The following is a 17,928-nucleotide window of genomic DNA, read 5'->3' on the forward strand; positions in this document are numbered from 1 at the left end:
TGGTCCTTCACTGACTCTCCACCCTAACCTTCAGCTGTTATGACTGGCATAAAAGCCCATAACATGACGTTCACCTGCTGGTGCAGTTGTGTGATGCCATGTAGCATAGCATAGCACAGGATAACGTAGCACATACAACAGTAAACTTGCTGTATGTCTGAACTGTATTAAATTACATCTCCTAACATGTCTAGCCATTGGAAGTATTCTTTCACTAGTCCAAATACAAACACTACGTTTCACATTTAAACATTGGCTGTATTGTAGGCCACTTATTGCATGTTCTCAAAGTTGTGTACTGCTCTCAATATCTCTGGCATTACCTACAACACCCAACTCACCACATATTATATGTGGCTTACTCTTGTGGTACCTGTGTGCTTAAATCCATGTATCTAGCATGTGAGCGCACCAGCCAGCCAGGTGATCCAGTGGGAATGTCAGTTGTGGGAATCATTGATGTAGGTCAGACAACATGTGCAAATGTGTGAATCATGTGAACTGTTTGGGTGTTACACAATTCTTAATAATGCTTTGGCCATTACAGAGAATCTGGCAGTTTATAGAGTATTAAGAAGTCCTGTTGATATACTTCAGGACATCTGGACTGGGTGAGGCCTTGATGGCATCATTGTTCCAAGGACCTCAGGAAATCAGACTATGTTATAAAAACTCAGCATAGTGTTGTTTCTCTCCTGTGCTGTCCTGGTGAACCAGATATGCTCCTCCATGTGCAGCATTACACTAAGAAACTTGTTTAGGATTTGTGAGTCATATGCTTTTGATATCCCTAAAATCTTCCCCTTAAGGTCACTGAAAGGTCATTGTAGCAAAGATGATTAAAACTGCACACAACTTTGTATTAACAAGAATAAGCATATCATGCATCTCCACTGATCCTTCTTGTGGGTCATACAGTTTGTCAAGGTTGCTTATAGTATCCCTGCCCATTTGTCCATTCCAAAAAGGTATGCTGTCTGTTGGTCATTACGTTGGTTGTACATCAGGTGCTGTCCATATCTCCTCCAGTGGTGTGGATGGCCTCAATGAATAAGCCTGCAGGCACTGCTCTGATAGCTCCTCTTATCACATGCCGCTGTGCTCCTGCTACTGATGCTCATAGTATGGCTTTGACATGACATCAGAAATCATGGTGTTCAAAATGGTTATGCACTACTGTGCTGCACCACCATTTTATATGTTTCTGAACTGAATTGTCATGTTGGGATTCTTCATTTGAATAAACCATGTGGCTCATTTGTTTGGGGTTCCACATTTCCATGTTATTATGCTTGCATTAACATGTGCTGCATAGAGTATTATTTTGGCCATTGTCCAGCCGCAATATCTGTATCTTTGAATCACCCACACCTTGTGCATTTCCACTAGTTTTACTAATTTTCACAGCACAAAGAGCTCACCATTTATGAATCGCAGCTGTATTCAAGGCACAATAAATTGTACCCCATCTACTGAAAAATCATACAAATTGAAAGACCTGGTGATCTAATCAACAAAAATGACCACACACATGCACGTGCACATACACACACTCACACACACACCAGGTTGACCAGGTAAGCCCATTGGACAAAATGTATCTTTCCACAGGAACCCCTGGATCACTGTCAGATTAAATAAGTTGCTCAGAGTCACACAGTAGGCAAATGAAGGTGGGAAGAATCAAACTCTGTACCTTAGATTTCCAAGGGACACCCAACAAATCATTATCTGATTTCAGCTACAAACTGAATGCATACATAAGCAAGTGAATATTGAGTTAGACATGAATAGTGAACTGCATTTTCACTATACTTGATTACATATATGCACATATGACTGAGAGTGTATATGAACAAGTGAATACTGGGATTACAAATATGCTGTCAAGTGTCAAGTCTTACAAGTCATGCATTTGAAAAGTGGATAGTCACATAAGAACCTTGTAGCAACACATATGGATGTTGTAGAAGTTGGTGTTGGTGCAGCACATTGCAGGCTTGGTGGTTTAGTCCTGAAACATATTAATGCTGCTGTTATATAAAATTGTTGTAATATGTCACTGAGAAGCATTGTATATTACCCATTGTAGTAACGATAAACATTTCACTTTAGTCATTTAAATGAAAGTACATTATGTGTGAAGTAACTTTTTGTAATATGGTCACTGTGTTTGCTACTGTACAAAACACAAATCCACAGCCATAGCTAGGTCAGCTGGTGTCATGGACAGTCTCAGTTGAGGACCAAAAAAAAGAAAACTTCTCCTGCAGCACCTTTCTACAGTTAACACAAAAGGTTACTAAATACATTTCATAGGTTCATAGGTTGATACTAGGCTATCTGTGCTAGGACATTTATAAGCCTAGCCAGAGTGTGTTTGGCTTTCACCACCCTTTTAGATTAGTTGACTGTGCCTCTGTATAGTAGGTCACAGAAGATAGCTCTTTTGAGGTTATTTTACTGTGCCTCTGTCTAGTAGGGACACAGAAGAGATCCCATGGGTAAACCTACGATCTCCCATTCACTCGTCAAAATTTCTCTTGAAGAGGGTCATTGAGGGACTCTGCCTAACATGGACTGGGATTTTGTTCCAGAGTGAGGGGAGCCTCTGGGATATGAATCTGGCCCTCCAGCATGTCCTATTTATTTCTGTGCTGAGGTTTAAGTCCTTGGAGCGTGTAGCTCTAAGGGATTTGGATTTCCTGAGGTGGAGCATGTCCATTAATTCTGGGTTGGACATGGCTTTTTACGTCAGGCACAGATCGCCTCTGAATAGGCGGTAAGCAACTGAGTAGAGCTGGAGTTTCTTTAGCCTAACTGCGTAGGGCATCTGTTTGAGTCCCTTGATCCTCTTGGTGAGGTACTTTTGGGGTCTTTTCAGTTGCTGCAGGTGTCGGGTAAGGTACATCCCAAATGGGGCATTGTATTCAATTATGGGTCTGCTGAGTGATGAGTAGAGGGGCACAATGACCTCTCTTGATCTAGATGTGAACCCTTTCATGATAAGGTGGGCTATATAGAAGGTCTTTCTAACCACTTTGGCAACATGATTGTCAAAGGAGAGATTGTTATCTACTTGGGCCCCCAAATCCCTAATTACTTCTTCCGTACTTAATGGATTACCACCTATGTGGTAATTTGTGGGCACTTTGTTGTTCCCAAAGGGGATGACTATGCACTTTTTGGCATTTAGCTTTAGGCCATGGCTCTGCCACCAGTTATCCGTCTTTGTGAGACCCTTTTGGAGGATGCTTGTGTCAGTTGGTGAGTTGATTACGGCACCCAGTTTGCAGTCATCTGCGAACTTGGTCAGCCATAGTCCGCCCATGTTAGCCTGTACCTCAGAGAAATATATACCAAACAAGAGAGGTCCCAGGACTGAGCCTTGTGGGACGCCACTTGTAACTGGTTTAGAGTCTGACATGGCACCTGCAATTCTGACCATGTGGGTTCTATCTCTGAGCCAATTTACAACCCATCTTGTGACATAGGGGTTGATATTTAAGCTGGTGAGCTCATTTATGATGCCCGAATGGGGTATTGTGTCGAAGGCTTTTGTGAGGTCCAGTTAGGCTGTGTGGACTACCTTCCCTTCATCTATGGCCTTGGTGACTGTTTCAAAGAAGTCGACCAGGTTCAAGAGGAAAGATCTGCCCTTAACAAAGCCGAATTGGGTAGGATACAGTGTTTGGAGGTTCCCAATGTCGTTGTTTATGAGTTTCATGATGATATGCTCCATAGCTTTGCAGACCAGGCTAGTCAGGCTTATAGGGTGATAGTTTCCGGGGTCCGTTGCAGCACCACCTTTGTGGAGTGGGACCACTGTTGCTGTACGCCATTCCTTGGGTACATATCCTGTAGTAAGGCTGAGATTGAACAGTGACTTTATGTGAGGGTTCAGTTTTTCTTGAAGTTCGTGTAAGATGCAGCCCGGGACACCGTCCGGTCCCATTGATGCTGTGTTTTTTGCTTTGGAGAGGGCAGCTCTCACCTGTGCATCTGTGGTGTCAGGGAGGCTACACTCTGTTGGGATAGACATTTGCTCTTTTGGGGGGGAAGCGGGGGGGAGTTTGCACTGAACCTGTCTGCCAGGATGTTGGCAATGTCTGTGGGTTCAGTGTATTTTTTGTCATTTTGAACTAACTCAGAGCATATCTGGGAGTTGCCACCCAGGTTCCTAACATAACTAAAGAAGGCCTTGTGATTATCTTTAGCATCTTGTGCAATTTTTCTTTCGAAGCTGGCCTTAGATGATTTTATCAGGGATCATAGTTTCTTGCTAGAACTGATCAGAGATGCCTTCCCTTTTTGGGATTTTGCTCTATCATGTAGTAGCTTCCTCCTTCTGTTGTATAGCTTATTGATGGCTGGGGTCCACCAGACAGGTCTTCTGCCTTTGGAGGAATGAGTCTTTGTTTTATTTGGGATAGCACAATCCATGCATTCCTGTAGGTGTCCATAGAAAGTGTTTGTAAAGGATTCTGCAGTTTGGGCCGTATTTTCCACTGGCCCGGGGGCTTTGAAGGATTCCACCTCGGTTTTGAGAAGTGTGAAGTTTGCTTTTGAGAAGTTCTTCACCGTGGTTTCCTTTGCTGGGTGTGGGGACGGGATATGGATGTCCAGTGAGATTAATTTATGGTCAGATCTTACCAATGAGGGGTATACCTCTGGTATGGAACATAGAGTCCCCATGTTGGTGATGATCAGGTCCAATATGTTTTCCCCTCTTGTGGGGGTGGTGACCAGTTGTTCCATAGCATTTGAGTTTATAAATTCTAGGAACTGTTGGGCGAGGGTGTTGGGGCTTGAGTAGTGCTCCCAGTCTATGTTTGGGTAGTTGAAGTCACCCAATATAATGGTGTTTGGAGAGACCTTCATATTCTCCAGTGTTCTCAGGAAAGCCGAGTGGGGTTCCTGAGTTTGGGAGGGTGGTCTGTAGCAGGCTGCAAACTGAAAGGCAGTTTTGCCCACTGTTAGTTGCACATGGATGGTCTCCGATGCTTCATGCAGTGCCACTAACCTGAAGGTGTGGGTATCTTTGATGAATATGGATACTCCCCCTCCTTTTGTGGTTCGGTCCAAGTTTTGGGGCCGAAAAGCATGGTATGAGGTATAACCTGGTAGTGCTGGGGTGCTTTCTGGAGCCTTGAACCAGGTTTCTGTTATTGCACAGATATCGATATTCTCCATACTGAGGAGAGCCTCGAGTGCATGCATCTTGAGGTTTAGACTTCTGGCTTTGAGCAGCATTACCCTTAGTTTCTTTTTCTTTGTGTTGTCTATGGAGGTGGGTTTGTCTTTTGAGCCTTGCCTAAAAAAGGCACTATGGGGGTGGCAAGAGCCTTAGCCAGTATTCGAAAGCCCAGGGGCGACAGGTGCAAGCCATCCCTAGTGAAGCAACGTGGCTTGTCGAGCATGTCATCCCAGGCTGACAGACACTGAATCCCCTTTGAATGACACCAATACTTTAGCCAATTGTTAAAATTGATCATTTTGTCTTTATACTGTGGCATCATTCTTGGTGAGGGTAAGATGCTACTCAAGGTCAGGGTCATACCAGCCTGGGCTACATGATTAGAGAGCTCCTCTATGTCTCTTTTCATGTAGTCCAGGGAGGTACGTCTCAGGTCATTCACACCAGCATGGACAATGACAGAGTCATATTTGTATTTGCTTTGGAGTGACCTGAGTGCTTGTGTTATGTGGCGGATCCTGGCACCCAACAGGCAGCTTACAGTGACCTTCTCCTTGTTCAGCCTGGTGAGTGGGATGTCAGTGTGTCTAACAATAGAATCACCTATTACAAGTGTATTAGGTGTGTTGTTTAGCCTTAAGGGCTGTGACTGTGTGGCACACTGACTTTGTGAACTATGTGATACATGGGTATTGTTGTGGGGTAGCGGTTGCTTGGATGTCTGTTTTGGAGGTCTCTGCTGCTTGGGCAGATTTTTATTTAGAGCCTCCGAGTATGTTTTTGTGTGTTTATGTGTTTGGTTTTCTGTTGTGATAGGTCTATGTGAGACTGGATTTGTGGTGTGTGTGGTTACCTTCTCCTCCTGATTGACTGCGCCAGTATTGGGTTGAGAGAGCTCAGCCTCCAGTTTGGCTATATACTTGCATCTCTCACATATATTTGAGCTTGTTGGGAGGAGGAGATGGTGGTCTGTGTACAAAAGGCAGTTGTAACATTGCCTCAAGATTCCCAGATTCACCAGCTGGATTGGAGAGTAAACCTGAATCTGACTTTTGGACATGCCAGAATAGTATAAGGAACTACTTTTTGACTGATCAAAAAGGACCAATAGGGAGCCAAGTACTTAAAGGGAGTATAAGAGGGTGTAGTGCTTTAGTTTATTAGTACTTACTTATAAGATTACTTATATGAGCAACTGCAGGGCTTTAGAATGAAAATAGAGTGCTTACTTTGAGATTTAGAACAGTTCTAAGGGAAAAAGTGAAGAGCAGACTTTGTGGAGCCAGGAATAGTTTAAACCCGTTTAAGCAGCGCTGTCCGATGCTGCGCTATGTGCAAAATCGTGCAAAACCACACAAATGCGGGTTCTAAAGCAGGGAAACTGAAAGAGATAGGAATTGACCCAGAGCGACCGATAAGCTACTAGTTTCAGGGCTGAGACCACTCCTCCAGGGACAGATAGGCTGCTCAAAGCTCCCCACTCACACTGGTGAACAGAGAAGCTTCCTCCTATCCAAGTAAGGATATGGGCAACACAAGAAACTATACCACAGTCCGGAATTCAGAAAAACCTGAAATTTGGACTAATCTAGTTCAGCAAAGGCAGGAAAAGAGAATTTTTTTTTTTTGTTTTTGTTTTTTTTCAGGAAACAGCAGAAAAACACACAGAAAACGCTGTAAATGCTATAAACAGGCTAGAGCACTTTAGTGTGTAGCCTACAACAGTTATTTAATACAAAAACAACTTAAATTGATATAAAACAAGTGCAAAAACTGTAAAAATCAGAAGGCAAATGCAATTTAAACTTTTTAAAGCACAGATCAGTTAGAAATTCACTTTTTAGGTGGGAAAAGGCAGTCGGAGCAAAAAAACAGAGAAAAAAATACTTAAATCTGGAAAAGTCTCTCTTGGGTCTCTCTGTTGCCTGTATCACTCTGCAGGACACCATGAGGAGCTGTGCAAAGTTGTATGTTATTTAAGGTTTACAGTACTCATGCCCGATCAGCAATATGGGGTCCATATCACTTCGTCAAATCACAATTAAACGAATGCTTCTTCATCGAACACCAATTCCGTGAACATATTATTCATTGAACTAACTTTTCAGTGAAAAGTTTCCTAGGGCAAACCGATGGTTGGCCACCATCTGGAATTTGTCCTTTTCCCCACTGTAATGAGGTTTCAGAGTTGGTATATTTAGTTCAGGGGTGTAAGAGCATAACCCCCCACCTGCGTAGGTATTATGTTTTATGATTTTCTTTATAGTCGCTAGGGTAGACTACCATCAGTTTGCCTTAGGAAAGTTTTCTCTGAAAAGTTAGTTTGATAGATAGTCATCATCATCTTCTTTCGGCTGTTCCCGTTAGGGGTCGCCACAGTGGATCACCTGTTTCCATTTCTTCCTGTCCTCTGCATCTTGCTCTGTCATACCAACCACCTGCATGTCCTCTCTCACCACATCCATAAACCTTATCTTAGGCCTTCCTCTTTTCCTGTTACCTGGTAGCTTCATCCTTAGCATCTTTTTCCCAATATACTCAGCATCCCTCCTCAGCACATGTCCAAACCAATGTAATCTTGCCTCTCTGGCTTTGTCTCCAAACCTTCCAACATGGGCTGACCCTCTAATATACTTATTCCTAATCCTGTCCACCCTCGTAACACCCAGTGCAAATCTTAACATCTTTAACTCTGCCACATCCAGCTCAAACTCCTGCCTTTTTGTCAATGCCACTGTCTCCAACCCATATAACATAGCTGGTCTCACTACCCTCTTGTAGACCTTCCCTTTCACTCTTACAGGTACTCGTCTGTCACAAATCACTCCTGACACTCTTCTCCACCCACTCCATCCTGCCTGTACTCTCTTCTTCACCTCTCTTCCACACTCACCATTACTCTTAACTATTGACTCCAAGTATTTAAACTCATCCACCTTTGCCACCTCTACTCCTTGCATCCTCACCATTCTTCTATCCTCCCTCTCATTCACACACATATATTCTGTCTTAGTCCTGCTGACCTTCATTCCTCTTCTCTCTAGAGCATATCTCCATCTCTCCAGGGTCTCCTCCACCTGTTCCCTACTCTCACTACAGATCACAATGTCATCTGCAAACATCATATAGTATGCTCACTGAACTAGTGTTTGATGAAGAAGCGTTTGCTTAATTGTGATTCGATGATGTAATATTAACCCAGCAATATGCACATGAACAGCTCGCACATGGGGTAGTTGCCCCCATCACCCTACCATACATTCAGTACTGCCCACATTTGTGGTCTTGTATCCTACTAATGTTGTCATGTTGGAGTGAAGATGTTATTGTTGAGTATGGATGGCAGTACAAAGAGCCATGTTTTTGCTTATATTTGGCTGTTCAGAATAGTTATGTGAATAGCTGATTACAGTGTCAATGACTTATGTCTGACCAAGTTTTCAGATGACTATAAACTTGGGCCATCATAAACTCTCCAGAAGATACCAAGAGATCTCAAAAAAGTCTTTCCCAAACAAATAGCTGCTGTCAAAGCCATGGCCTAAAACTAAACATAAAAAAATGCATAATTGTATCCTTTGGCAAGCATTATATGCTCTGTAAATATCACATCAAAAACACACCCCAGAAAATTGACCCAGTAGTTAGGGGCACATAAACCCATGTGGACAACGAGCTGTCATTCAATCACCATGTGTCCACTATAGTAAGGAAGTTCTTTTAAACCGTACAGCTTATTAGTAACGGTATGATTTCCAGGTTCAGGGATGTGATCATTCCACTGTATTTTACACTCATTACACTAATCATTGAGTATAATGCCCCTTCAGTATGTACCTCTCCAAACAGCTAACATAACTCAAGTGATCACAACACTTTCTCACTAAGAAAATCTAGGCGTATATCACAAAAGCTACACTGATCATCTTAAAGACCAGTCCTTTTTTTGGTATCTTACAGGCTACAGAGGGGTGATCTCTGCCTCATTTACAGAGCTTCTAGAAGCCCCTTGCTTTCAGCTCTATTACACATCTACAAGTCCACTAGGGACAGAAACACCCACTCAAAGGATTGCAATCTCTTCTGCAACTTAAATAGAGCATGCCGGAGGGATAGATATGTCACACAGTGAATACTGCTACATTGGAATCATTTTCCTTTCCATGTTAAGCAAAGTATGGCTCTTACTCTGTTCAAGTCTAATCTGTATGAGTGGAAGGGAAACTGCAAATTCAAACCTTTATCGACACACTTGTCCATTACAGACAGTGGTAAAATGTAAATGTCTGCTTACCCCAGATTAGAATACAAGGAACTCTGAGTGAATTGTAATAAAAATACTGGGGCTAGCAACGTATTGGAAATGCATGGCTAGGCTTCTGAAGATCATCACAGATCATTAGCCTAGTAACTGCCTACAAACCTATGAACCTATGAAGAATAAGGTATCAAATATAGATTATATGACTTTGTCAGCATCTGCATAGCTATTTTACTCTTTATACTGCTAAGGTGATTCATATGTTATGAGGCATTCAGTATTCTAGACCCTGTCATATCCATTTGGAGTAATTGTCAATAATCTCAAGGCATCCTGAAAAACAAAGCAATTGTAACATTCATTTAAGTACATTGAAGATATTTCTCCTATTGTGATACAAAAGACTTAACTAATTTAATATAAAAATTCACATACCTATGTTCCAGAAAAGTATAAGGGATACACAACCAGTGAATATTTTAACAGAGAGCATCTGCTTTCTGACATCCTGCATCCGTGGCATTATGGGACCTTGCATGCAGAAGATTTTACTGTTCAAAAACAAAATTGAATTGATCCATAAATATAGATGAATACAACAAATGATTTGTATTTAATCTGAATAGTTATCAGAATACAGAATCAAGATGCAAGGTAAAAGTTAGAATTAATCTTTTTAAATTTTAAAGTATCTATCTCTCAACAGCTGCAGTTTATACATTATGACCAACTGTCTTTACTTAAGCCATTTTCTCACCTTTATCAAGTGAACAGTTATTCAATAATAACAATTTTTGTCACTGATCATTTCAACCAATGTAATATTTAAATATGTAAAAATTATATAAGTATCTTACCAATAGTAGTGCATTCACCAGAGCATAGGAACGTTGCACTCTTAAGCTCCAGGAATGTCTTCACCAGAACTGGATCTAATTTAGATCAAAATCAATGTTTCCCTATCAGGGGCTGCTTAAGATCATTACTGTGGTCCAGCTTCACTTTGCAACTGAGTACTCCAATCCTTTTATCCAGTTTCTAGTAGTATAGTCCCCAGGCTTCTGTTCAGTCTTTAACCAAAGAGTTTGGCATATCAGCTATCAGGTGGGGGAAGTTGACTATGATGATACACGTATAGTACATTTGCATATGGGAGGGCTTTTAATACCATTGATTTCTATAGAAAACCCAAACCTTAAAGAAAAAAAATTGACTTTTAAGTTCTTTACACCTCCTTCTCACAAAGATAACAAACAGTTAAAGCAGTGTTTCTTCGAGGACAGTGAGGAGCAATCAAAACCGAGTAACTGGTCCTCACTCATGCCTGCTTTACAGAGGGATAAAGCCATATCTGTAAACCATGAGTATTGGAGTGAGTGGATGACACTGGTTTCTTCATCCCTAGGGAGGGAAACTCCTGATTTGCTTCATGACTGATACCCTATGGTGGTTGGTGTAGTTTACAACATTATGGCTGAAACAGATGCATCAATCAAAGTGTAAATCGGCACAATATCCACACATTGACTCACATGTGGCATACCTCTCAACTGCCCAGATTTTTGCAAAATGTCCATATTTTTGCCTGACATGTTTAGTCTTTTCCTGGTTTTCTGGCAAATTGTTAGGGATTGATGCCACTAAATAATGAACATTTGAGCACACCCAAGTTTAAGACTTTATATCTCGCAGAAAATAGCATGCTAATGCAAAAACATTATTTTAGCAACATTCTAAGTTTATAAGAGTAGTAATTAAAATTTGATTTTGGACCTTTGTCCCCACCCACCCACCCACCCACAGACACACAATTTTTGGCTTTGTCCAGAGTTTTTGCTATCAGAGGGTAAGAGATATGAGTCATGTGGCAATGTGCAAGAGTAATTGAGATGGCATTTTGGGATCTACAGATGCCAGGCTGCAACAAAGCAATGGTTTAGAACTAAATACAACTCAAATGGCTATCTGGTTGATGACCTTCCATTGCTGGCCCTTATCAAAGGAGAGATAAATTGGCCATTGATGTCTCAGGAGGGCTAAATGGCAGCACGTAATGGAGAAAAAAAATATATGAAAAGTAACTGACTCTCTCCACTTTAAGATCAATAAGCTATTCTATAAAAACGATACTGGGAGGGAATACCAATGTTCCAGGTCTATCAAGATCTTCCTCCTTTTCAAGGCATCTAGGTTTTTGATCTATTACCTCAAATATCATGTTCCTATTGATCCTCAAATATCTACGAGCTGCTGATAACCAAACAACCAGATTAGTTCTTCCTCTTTTCCCTATGTGTCATGGGATGCAGACAATCTACAAGCTTCTGTCTGTGAAGACAGTAGTTCAGGGCTGCTGAATATTGGCCCCCCAGTGTTTACCCTTTTCATTTGAGAAGGAGACCAGTGTATTATTATACTGCTTACATGCAGCAGGATTTTGACTGACCAATTCTTTTACAACTGCATGCCTAACAGTCACTTTCTTGCTATGTCTTCCAGTTAAAATATCTATAGGAAAATGAACAGGAATGGTGACAGAAGACATACATACTTAGTCCCTGACTGTAAACCAAAGGACTGTGAGAAAACCCCAATGCATTTGTCACTAGCACTTAGAACCCTATCACCTCTAAGCCTGTTTATAGATATCCCCAGCTTACTCCATCAAATGTCTCTATATCTACTGACATCATTACCCTTGATACAGACTGGTTGTTGTATTCTCAAAAGGCATGAATAATGTTCTTAGTTATGCCTTCTAAGATGTCCACTGTGCTTCCAGAGCACTAAATTCTGCTTGCATTCATCCAAGCTAACAGAGTTTATCCAGTATTTCAGCTTCCAAAGTGAAAAAATGGTACTGGTTGATAAGTGGGTGGATAACAGGCTGTTTACTGGGTTTTAGAATTACAGAAATGGTAGCCTCCAGTATGGAGTAATGCCATCACCCTGTCAGCTGTGCTATAGTCAAAGAGACTCCCAAATTTACGAGTAAATACTCTTGGCAGTTTTAGTACTGCTCACTGGTAAAACTGCTTGATAAAAGAGCTTTATATGCCAGGGGAGCTATAGTGGTTGAAACAATCTAATCCAGTATAAACGGAAGGGACTCATACAAAGCAGCCTGCTTTGCAATAGCTGGGACGTCAGATTGCAAAATGTTTTGTTACAAAGTATACTCAGCCAGGAGCATAGGTGTGATATACATAAATTTGTATGTAAATTGTTGCATTGTAATACAGTACCTCTATAATGGAAAAAACATCCCAGAATCCATTGAGCTAAAGCAGGGACTCCTGCACCCATGTCCGTCTTGGTCTGCCAGCCAGACAATTTTCTCATTAAGGAAATGTACTCCTTTTAGGACATTTTTCAATAATGCCTGCAGCTATATAAGATGAGATGATTGCTAGCTTGGTCTGAAACCTTATAGAGTGACTGCTGAAAAATACAGTCTATGGGAGGAATATCATATCTCAGTAGAAAGCAATGGTCAGTATTCAGAATATGTACCATGTTCATTCGCCATCATTAAACAAGTTGAACTGAGCATATCAGTGCAAAGAAAACTGAGCAAATTCAAGATTCGGTGAACAGTTGACCAACTAAAGTGATTTTCCTGTTTGTGAAAAATACACAACTAGGTACTTATCTGGGTCTGTTAAAGAACTAGAGGGAGAAAATATAGCAAGTACCTACTAGGGTATTTGAGCACAGTGCAGGCTTTGACATGCAATAAGGTTACTCCATAAAGAAACTGATCTAATTAAAACAGCCAAAGCCAGAAAAAAGTATATCTTGACAGACACTCTTAAGTAATAAAAAAGTAACTAAAAGTGAAGACATTAGTACATAGCTAAGGCCATCCAGAATTAGCATTTGGTTGCCTGCTATTTTTTTGCATGCTTTTCATCCTCATGTCTATCATCTACCTGTAATTCCTTGTGCTAGGATCTGTTGTTCATTCCTGTCCACAGCACACTGCAGTTTCTTGCATATGCCCCCATAATACAACTGCATATCACAGTTTGGAAGGGTCAGGCACTTGGTCCCCTGTCCATATGCTGAGTACTGAACTCTTGCTTTACTACAGGATTCATGGTTATAGCAGACTGAGACACCGTCCTCCACCCAGAATGGGTGAACCAGTGCTGACAGCTCAATTCCACCTTTCCTAATCCACTGCAGTGAATTGAACATGGGTCATCTGAGCCATAGACAGGGCTTCATCCCACTACAGTCAAATGGAGTATGTAAAGTTAAGAGTCCATTCATGTTTATTTATTTTTTTACTTTATGGAGTCAGTCATCTTCAAACTATAACTGTGTGACAAGTAACTCAGTCTTGCTGGCTTCAACTATAGCCAGTTCATAGATGTCCAGTCATACAAGTTCGATAACAGTCACATTAACAACAGAGACTGCAGTTTCATTTGCAAATAAAACTGACTAACCTGACTCATCTTCAGGACTCTGCTCCATCCTTTTACCATAAGAGCTAACCGCGCTAAGGATGGATTAACAGTCTGTGATGACTATTGTCATCCTAGGAGGATTAAAGATTCAGATAGGACTTTTATATGTTTGGAAACAGTATATTACCTGAATTCAGTGGTTGTTGGTGTCAAGATATGGGAGGTTGGCATAATGTTTAAGGTGCTTAACTGAAAGGCACAGGATGCAGGGTTTGATCCTCATATGGGATAATTGGCTAGGTTTAAAATGACCCAAAATGGCAGTTAGCCTAGATCTAATCTATGAAACTACGAACCTAGAAGACAGGAATAAAGTAATATGCAGTGAGCAGAACTTTGTGCATGTAGGATTGTATGTGTCTTTGATCAGCAGAAAGAAAAACAAAATGGATTCTTGTTTAAACCTCACTTCTGTATGTCAGTTGGCTTGGAGTTACATGTTTGTTTTTTTAAATGTGCGTATGTTCCAAGAGGCTTGTGAACCGGTCTTTGCAGGTAGAAGGAATCATGGAATAACCTCTGTTATCTGCTTTCAAGCTCAGAGCAGGGTTCATTGGTGAATTTTGTGTCACTGTATTCCAGTGCATAGCGGTACCTCCACGGATGTTTTAAATAGTGGGCAGACATTTGCATCACTGAGACTGATTGTCTCTGTAGTAATGTGGGAAAGAAGTGGAAGGAGGACAGTACTGTTTACTAGCCTGCTTTGAAATGTTGCATGTAATAGGCTTATAGTCATTTATTTAGAAGTTCAGTACAGGTTGCTGTGACTTTTAAAATGCATCTCTCTGCATCGTTAGAAGGCTTTGAAGAGCCTTTTCATGCCCGCAGAGGTATGAATGGGGAATGTGGTCTATATTTCATGCTATGAACCTTGGTGGGACATCCTAAATTGAACTGTATATCTTTTATCAAATCATCTCATCTGAATTACTTTATGATTTCTTTTTATGACATTGGGAAGACACTGGGCCAGATTCATGAATTTGTATAACAACCAAGTAAATGACCAGTGAAAAACAGCTCTACTTTCCAAGCATAAACTTTTATTTTCTTAAGAACAAAATTCTCTAGCGCCTCGGCCTTAGCCTTTACAGAGTAAAACTTTCATTGCTTAAAAATCCCTCCTTTTATATTCAATTCTAACACATCTTAATTAATCAATTTACATACTAATCATTAAAACACATTCCAATACATTCTTAAAGTCAGAGTTAAAAATTCATAAAAAACTCTGCCAATTACATTCCTTATTTAATCCATTAGGTAACAATGTATTATATTTCATTATAAGGATAGACTCCTTTCATCTCAATATGTGTTTTAATAACTCCACATTTCCATATTGTAATATTACTTGTTCCGGTACTGCTATTTTCATAGTGCTTGTTTCACCTTTATGTTCTTTATTAAAGTGTTCTGCTACAGGACTCATAACTTTATTATTTCTAACATCTCTAACATGCTCTTTTATTCTATCAGCCAATGACCTTTTTGTTTCTCCTATATAATGTTTATTACAGGAACAAACTATAGTATAAATCACACCTTTACTTAAACAAGAGTATGTTCCCACTGTTTCAAACTTTTTTTTACCTATTCTATCTATTTTTGTTATAATATGTTGACATATAGAACATTTTCCACAAGGAAAAGTTCCCTTTATTTCCACATTTTTCAACATCTTTTCTACTGGTCTTATATATTTTCCATGCACCAAAATATCTTTAAGATTTCTTCCCCTTTAATAAGAAATTCTTAATTCTATTTGTGACAGTGACTGAACATTCCTTCTTATTTGTTTCCAGTACTCTCTTATCACCCCTATCATTCTATGTGAAAATGAAGTATACTTGGTAACAAAGAACATAATCTCCTTTTCCGATGTTTCCCCTCTAGCTCTTAATTCCCTTCCACTTTGTACACCTCTATTAACTAGCATCTTATTCTGCTTATTACCAAATATTTTCTGCAAATTTCCATGTATATTCTCCATCTTGTAGCCCCTAGTTACTAACATCGAGGCTACTTCCTGTGCCTCTTTATATGCGTCCATAATATTACTGCTCAGTCTCTTAATCCTGAACATTTCCCCAAACGGAATGGATTCTATCGTATGGCTTGGATGGCAACTAGTAGCATATACCATCAGATTCATTTGATCATATTTTCTATATACATTAGTATAAATTCTCTTATTATTCTCACCTCTCAATGTTATATCCAAATAATTTATCTGCAGACCTTTTTGAACACCATCAAATTTAATCCCATATTTATTGGCATTTAAATACGCTATAAAACTACATGACTCATTTTCTCCCCCTCTACAAATAAAAACCAAATCATCTATAAATCGAAAATACTTACTCACATATTTTCTAAAAAAATTAATTCCTATAAATATGGGCATTTTCTACTGGTTCTACCTGCATTTTCTACTAGCCCCATAAACAAATTAGCATATACCGGGGCAAATGCAGCCCCTATCGCTGTACCTACATTCTGCCTATATAAATTCCCATCAAATTCAAACATATTATTCTTGAGGCAAAAATGTGCCATTTCCTTAATGTACTGTGTTCTGGGACTATCCCCTAAAAAATATTGTATAGCTTCAAGACCAAAAACATGTGATATATTAGTGTACAAACTCACCACATCTACTGTTATAAAATACATGTCTTCAGCCCATATCACATCTTTAACTTTACTCAAAAAATCAAATGAATCCTTTATATAAGATGGCAACTTAATTACTTCTTTTACTAAAATTTCATGCAACAAACAACTTAAAATTGTATGTAAAATAACCAGTGGCAGATACAATGGGGTGTCCTGGTGGTCTAAAGGAATCCTTATGAATTTAAGGAACACAAAAAAATTTTGCAACTGTATTTTTCTTAACATTGAGTTTATGTGTTATATCATGTGTTGTAAAATAATGTAACCTTACACCTTTCTTTAACAACATTTGAAAGCCACCTTGTGCTTGTACAAAATTAGATTAATCTATCCTACTGTATACCACTTGATCATTCAAATGTTGCATACACATTCTATAATAATCTTTTGAATTTGTTACTACTAATTTACCACCTTTATCTCATGGCTTAAAAACTATTTCATCATTCCTACTCATATGTTGCAATTTAATCCATTCATTTTTCGTTAAATTATATTCTTTTTTTAAACCATCAAATTCTTCAAATTCTTTCTCTATTATTAAATTCACAGCATTATTAAAACTTTGAATGAATGAGTTCTTATTAGGTGGCATAAATACACTATTAGATTTAATATTGCTTGTATCTAACAAGCTATAAGCATTTATTTCAGAGTCCGATTCACAAGAATAATAGCAATCACCATTACTATCGGAGTCTGAAACTTCATTACTCATACTTTGATTCTTATCTTTTGAATAATAAAAATATTCTTTTAAATGTGTCTTACGTATTAAGTTCAAATTTTCACCTTTAACTTCATACATTCTAGGTAGAACTGTCGGTATAAACTTAATTCCTTTGTTCAAAACCGACAGTTCTGTCTCATCAAATATATAATCAGATAAATTAACAACATATTGCGGTGCAATAGTACCGCCTACCTGTTTACATAGTCCATTTGCGTCTTTTGAAGCGTCTCTCTCCCGGGTCTCTATAGCGGTCTTGTCCCTGTCATCCCCGCTTCCTAGTGGCAAAACTTTGTCCATTAGAGCCCCTAAAGGTCTTCCAAAAGGACTCTGGATCCGCTGCTCCTTCCAAATCCGGAAAATTGTCATTCATTCTCTCCTCTTCATCAAACGAAGATGCAGACGCTCCACTTTCCCCGGAGGTAAAACCTCTGTTGCTCTGTTGACCGGAAATGATGTTTTCTTTTTGAAAGCTAACGCTCTTCCTCTTAGGTCGTTGATTGGTTGAAAGAACAAACGCTTTCTCATACTCATAATCTCAAATGTCTCTATGTAATTTATGTTTTTTACGATCTAATAA

General features: G+C 39.6%; 1 protein-coding gene across 3 annotated transcripts in view; it reads right to left on the reverse strand.

Annotated features, from left to right (window-relative positions):
* Positions 1 to 17,928, reverse strand: part of HHLA1 (HERV-H LTR-associating 1) — a 514,160-nt gene that overhangs the window by 432,155 nt on the left and 64,077 nt on the right. For all 3 annotated transcript variants that reach the window (XM_044067042.1, XM_044067041.1, XM_044067043.1), the window contains exon 2: positions 9,894 to 10,009. In XM_044067042.1, the coding sequence (XP_043922977.1) occupies positions 9,894 to 10,009 (116 nt within the window). The remainder of the gene's footprint in view (positions 1 to 9,893; positions 10,010 to 17,928) is intronic.

The sequence above is a fragment of the Protopterus annectens genome, chromosome 3.part1 (assembly GCF_019279795.1).
Source record: "Protopterus annectens isolate FY-2018-M chromosome 3.part1, PAN1.0, whole genome shotgun sequence".
NCBI classification, from domain to species: Eukaryota; Metazoa; Chordata; order Ceratodontiformes; family Protopteridae; genus Protopterus; species Protopterus annectens.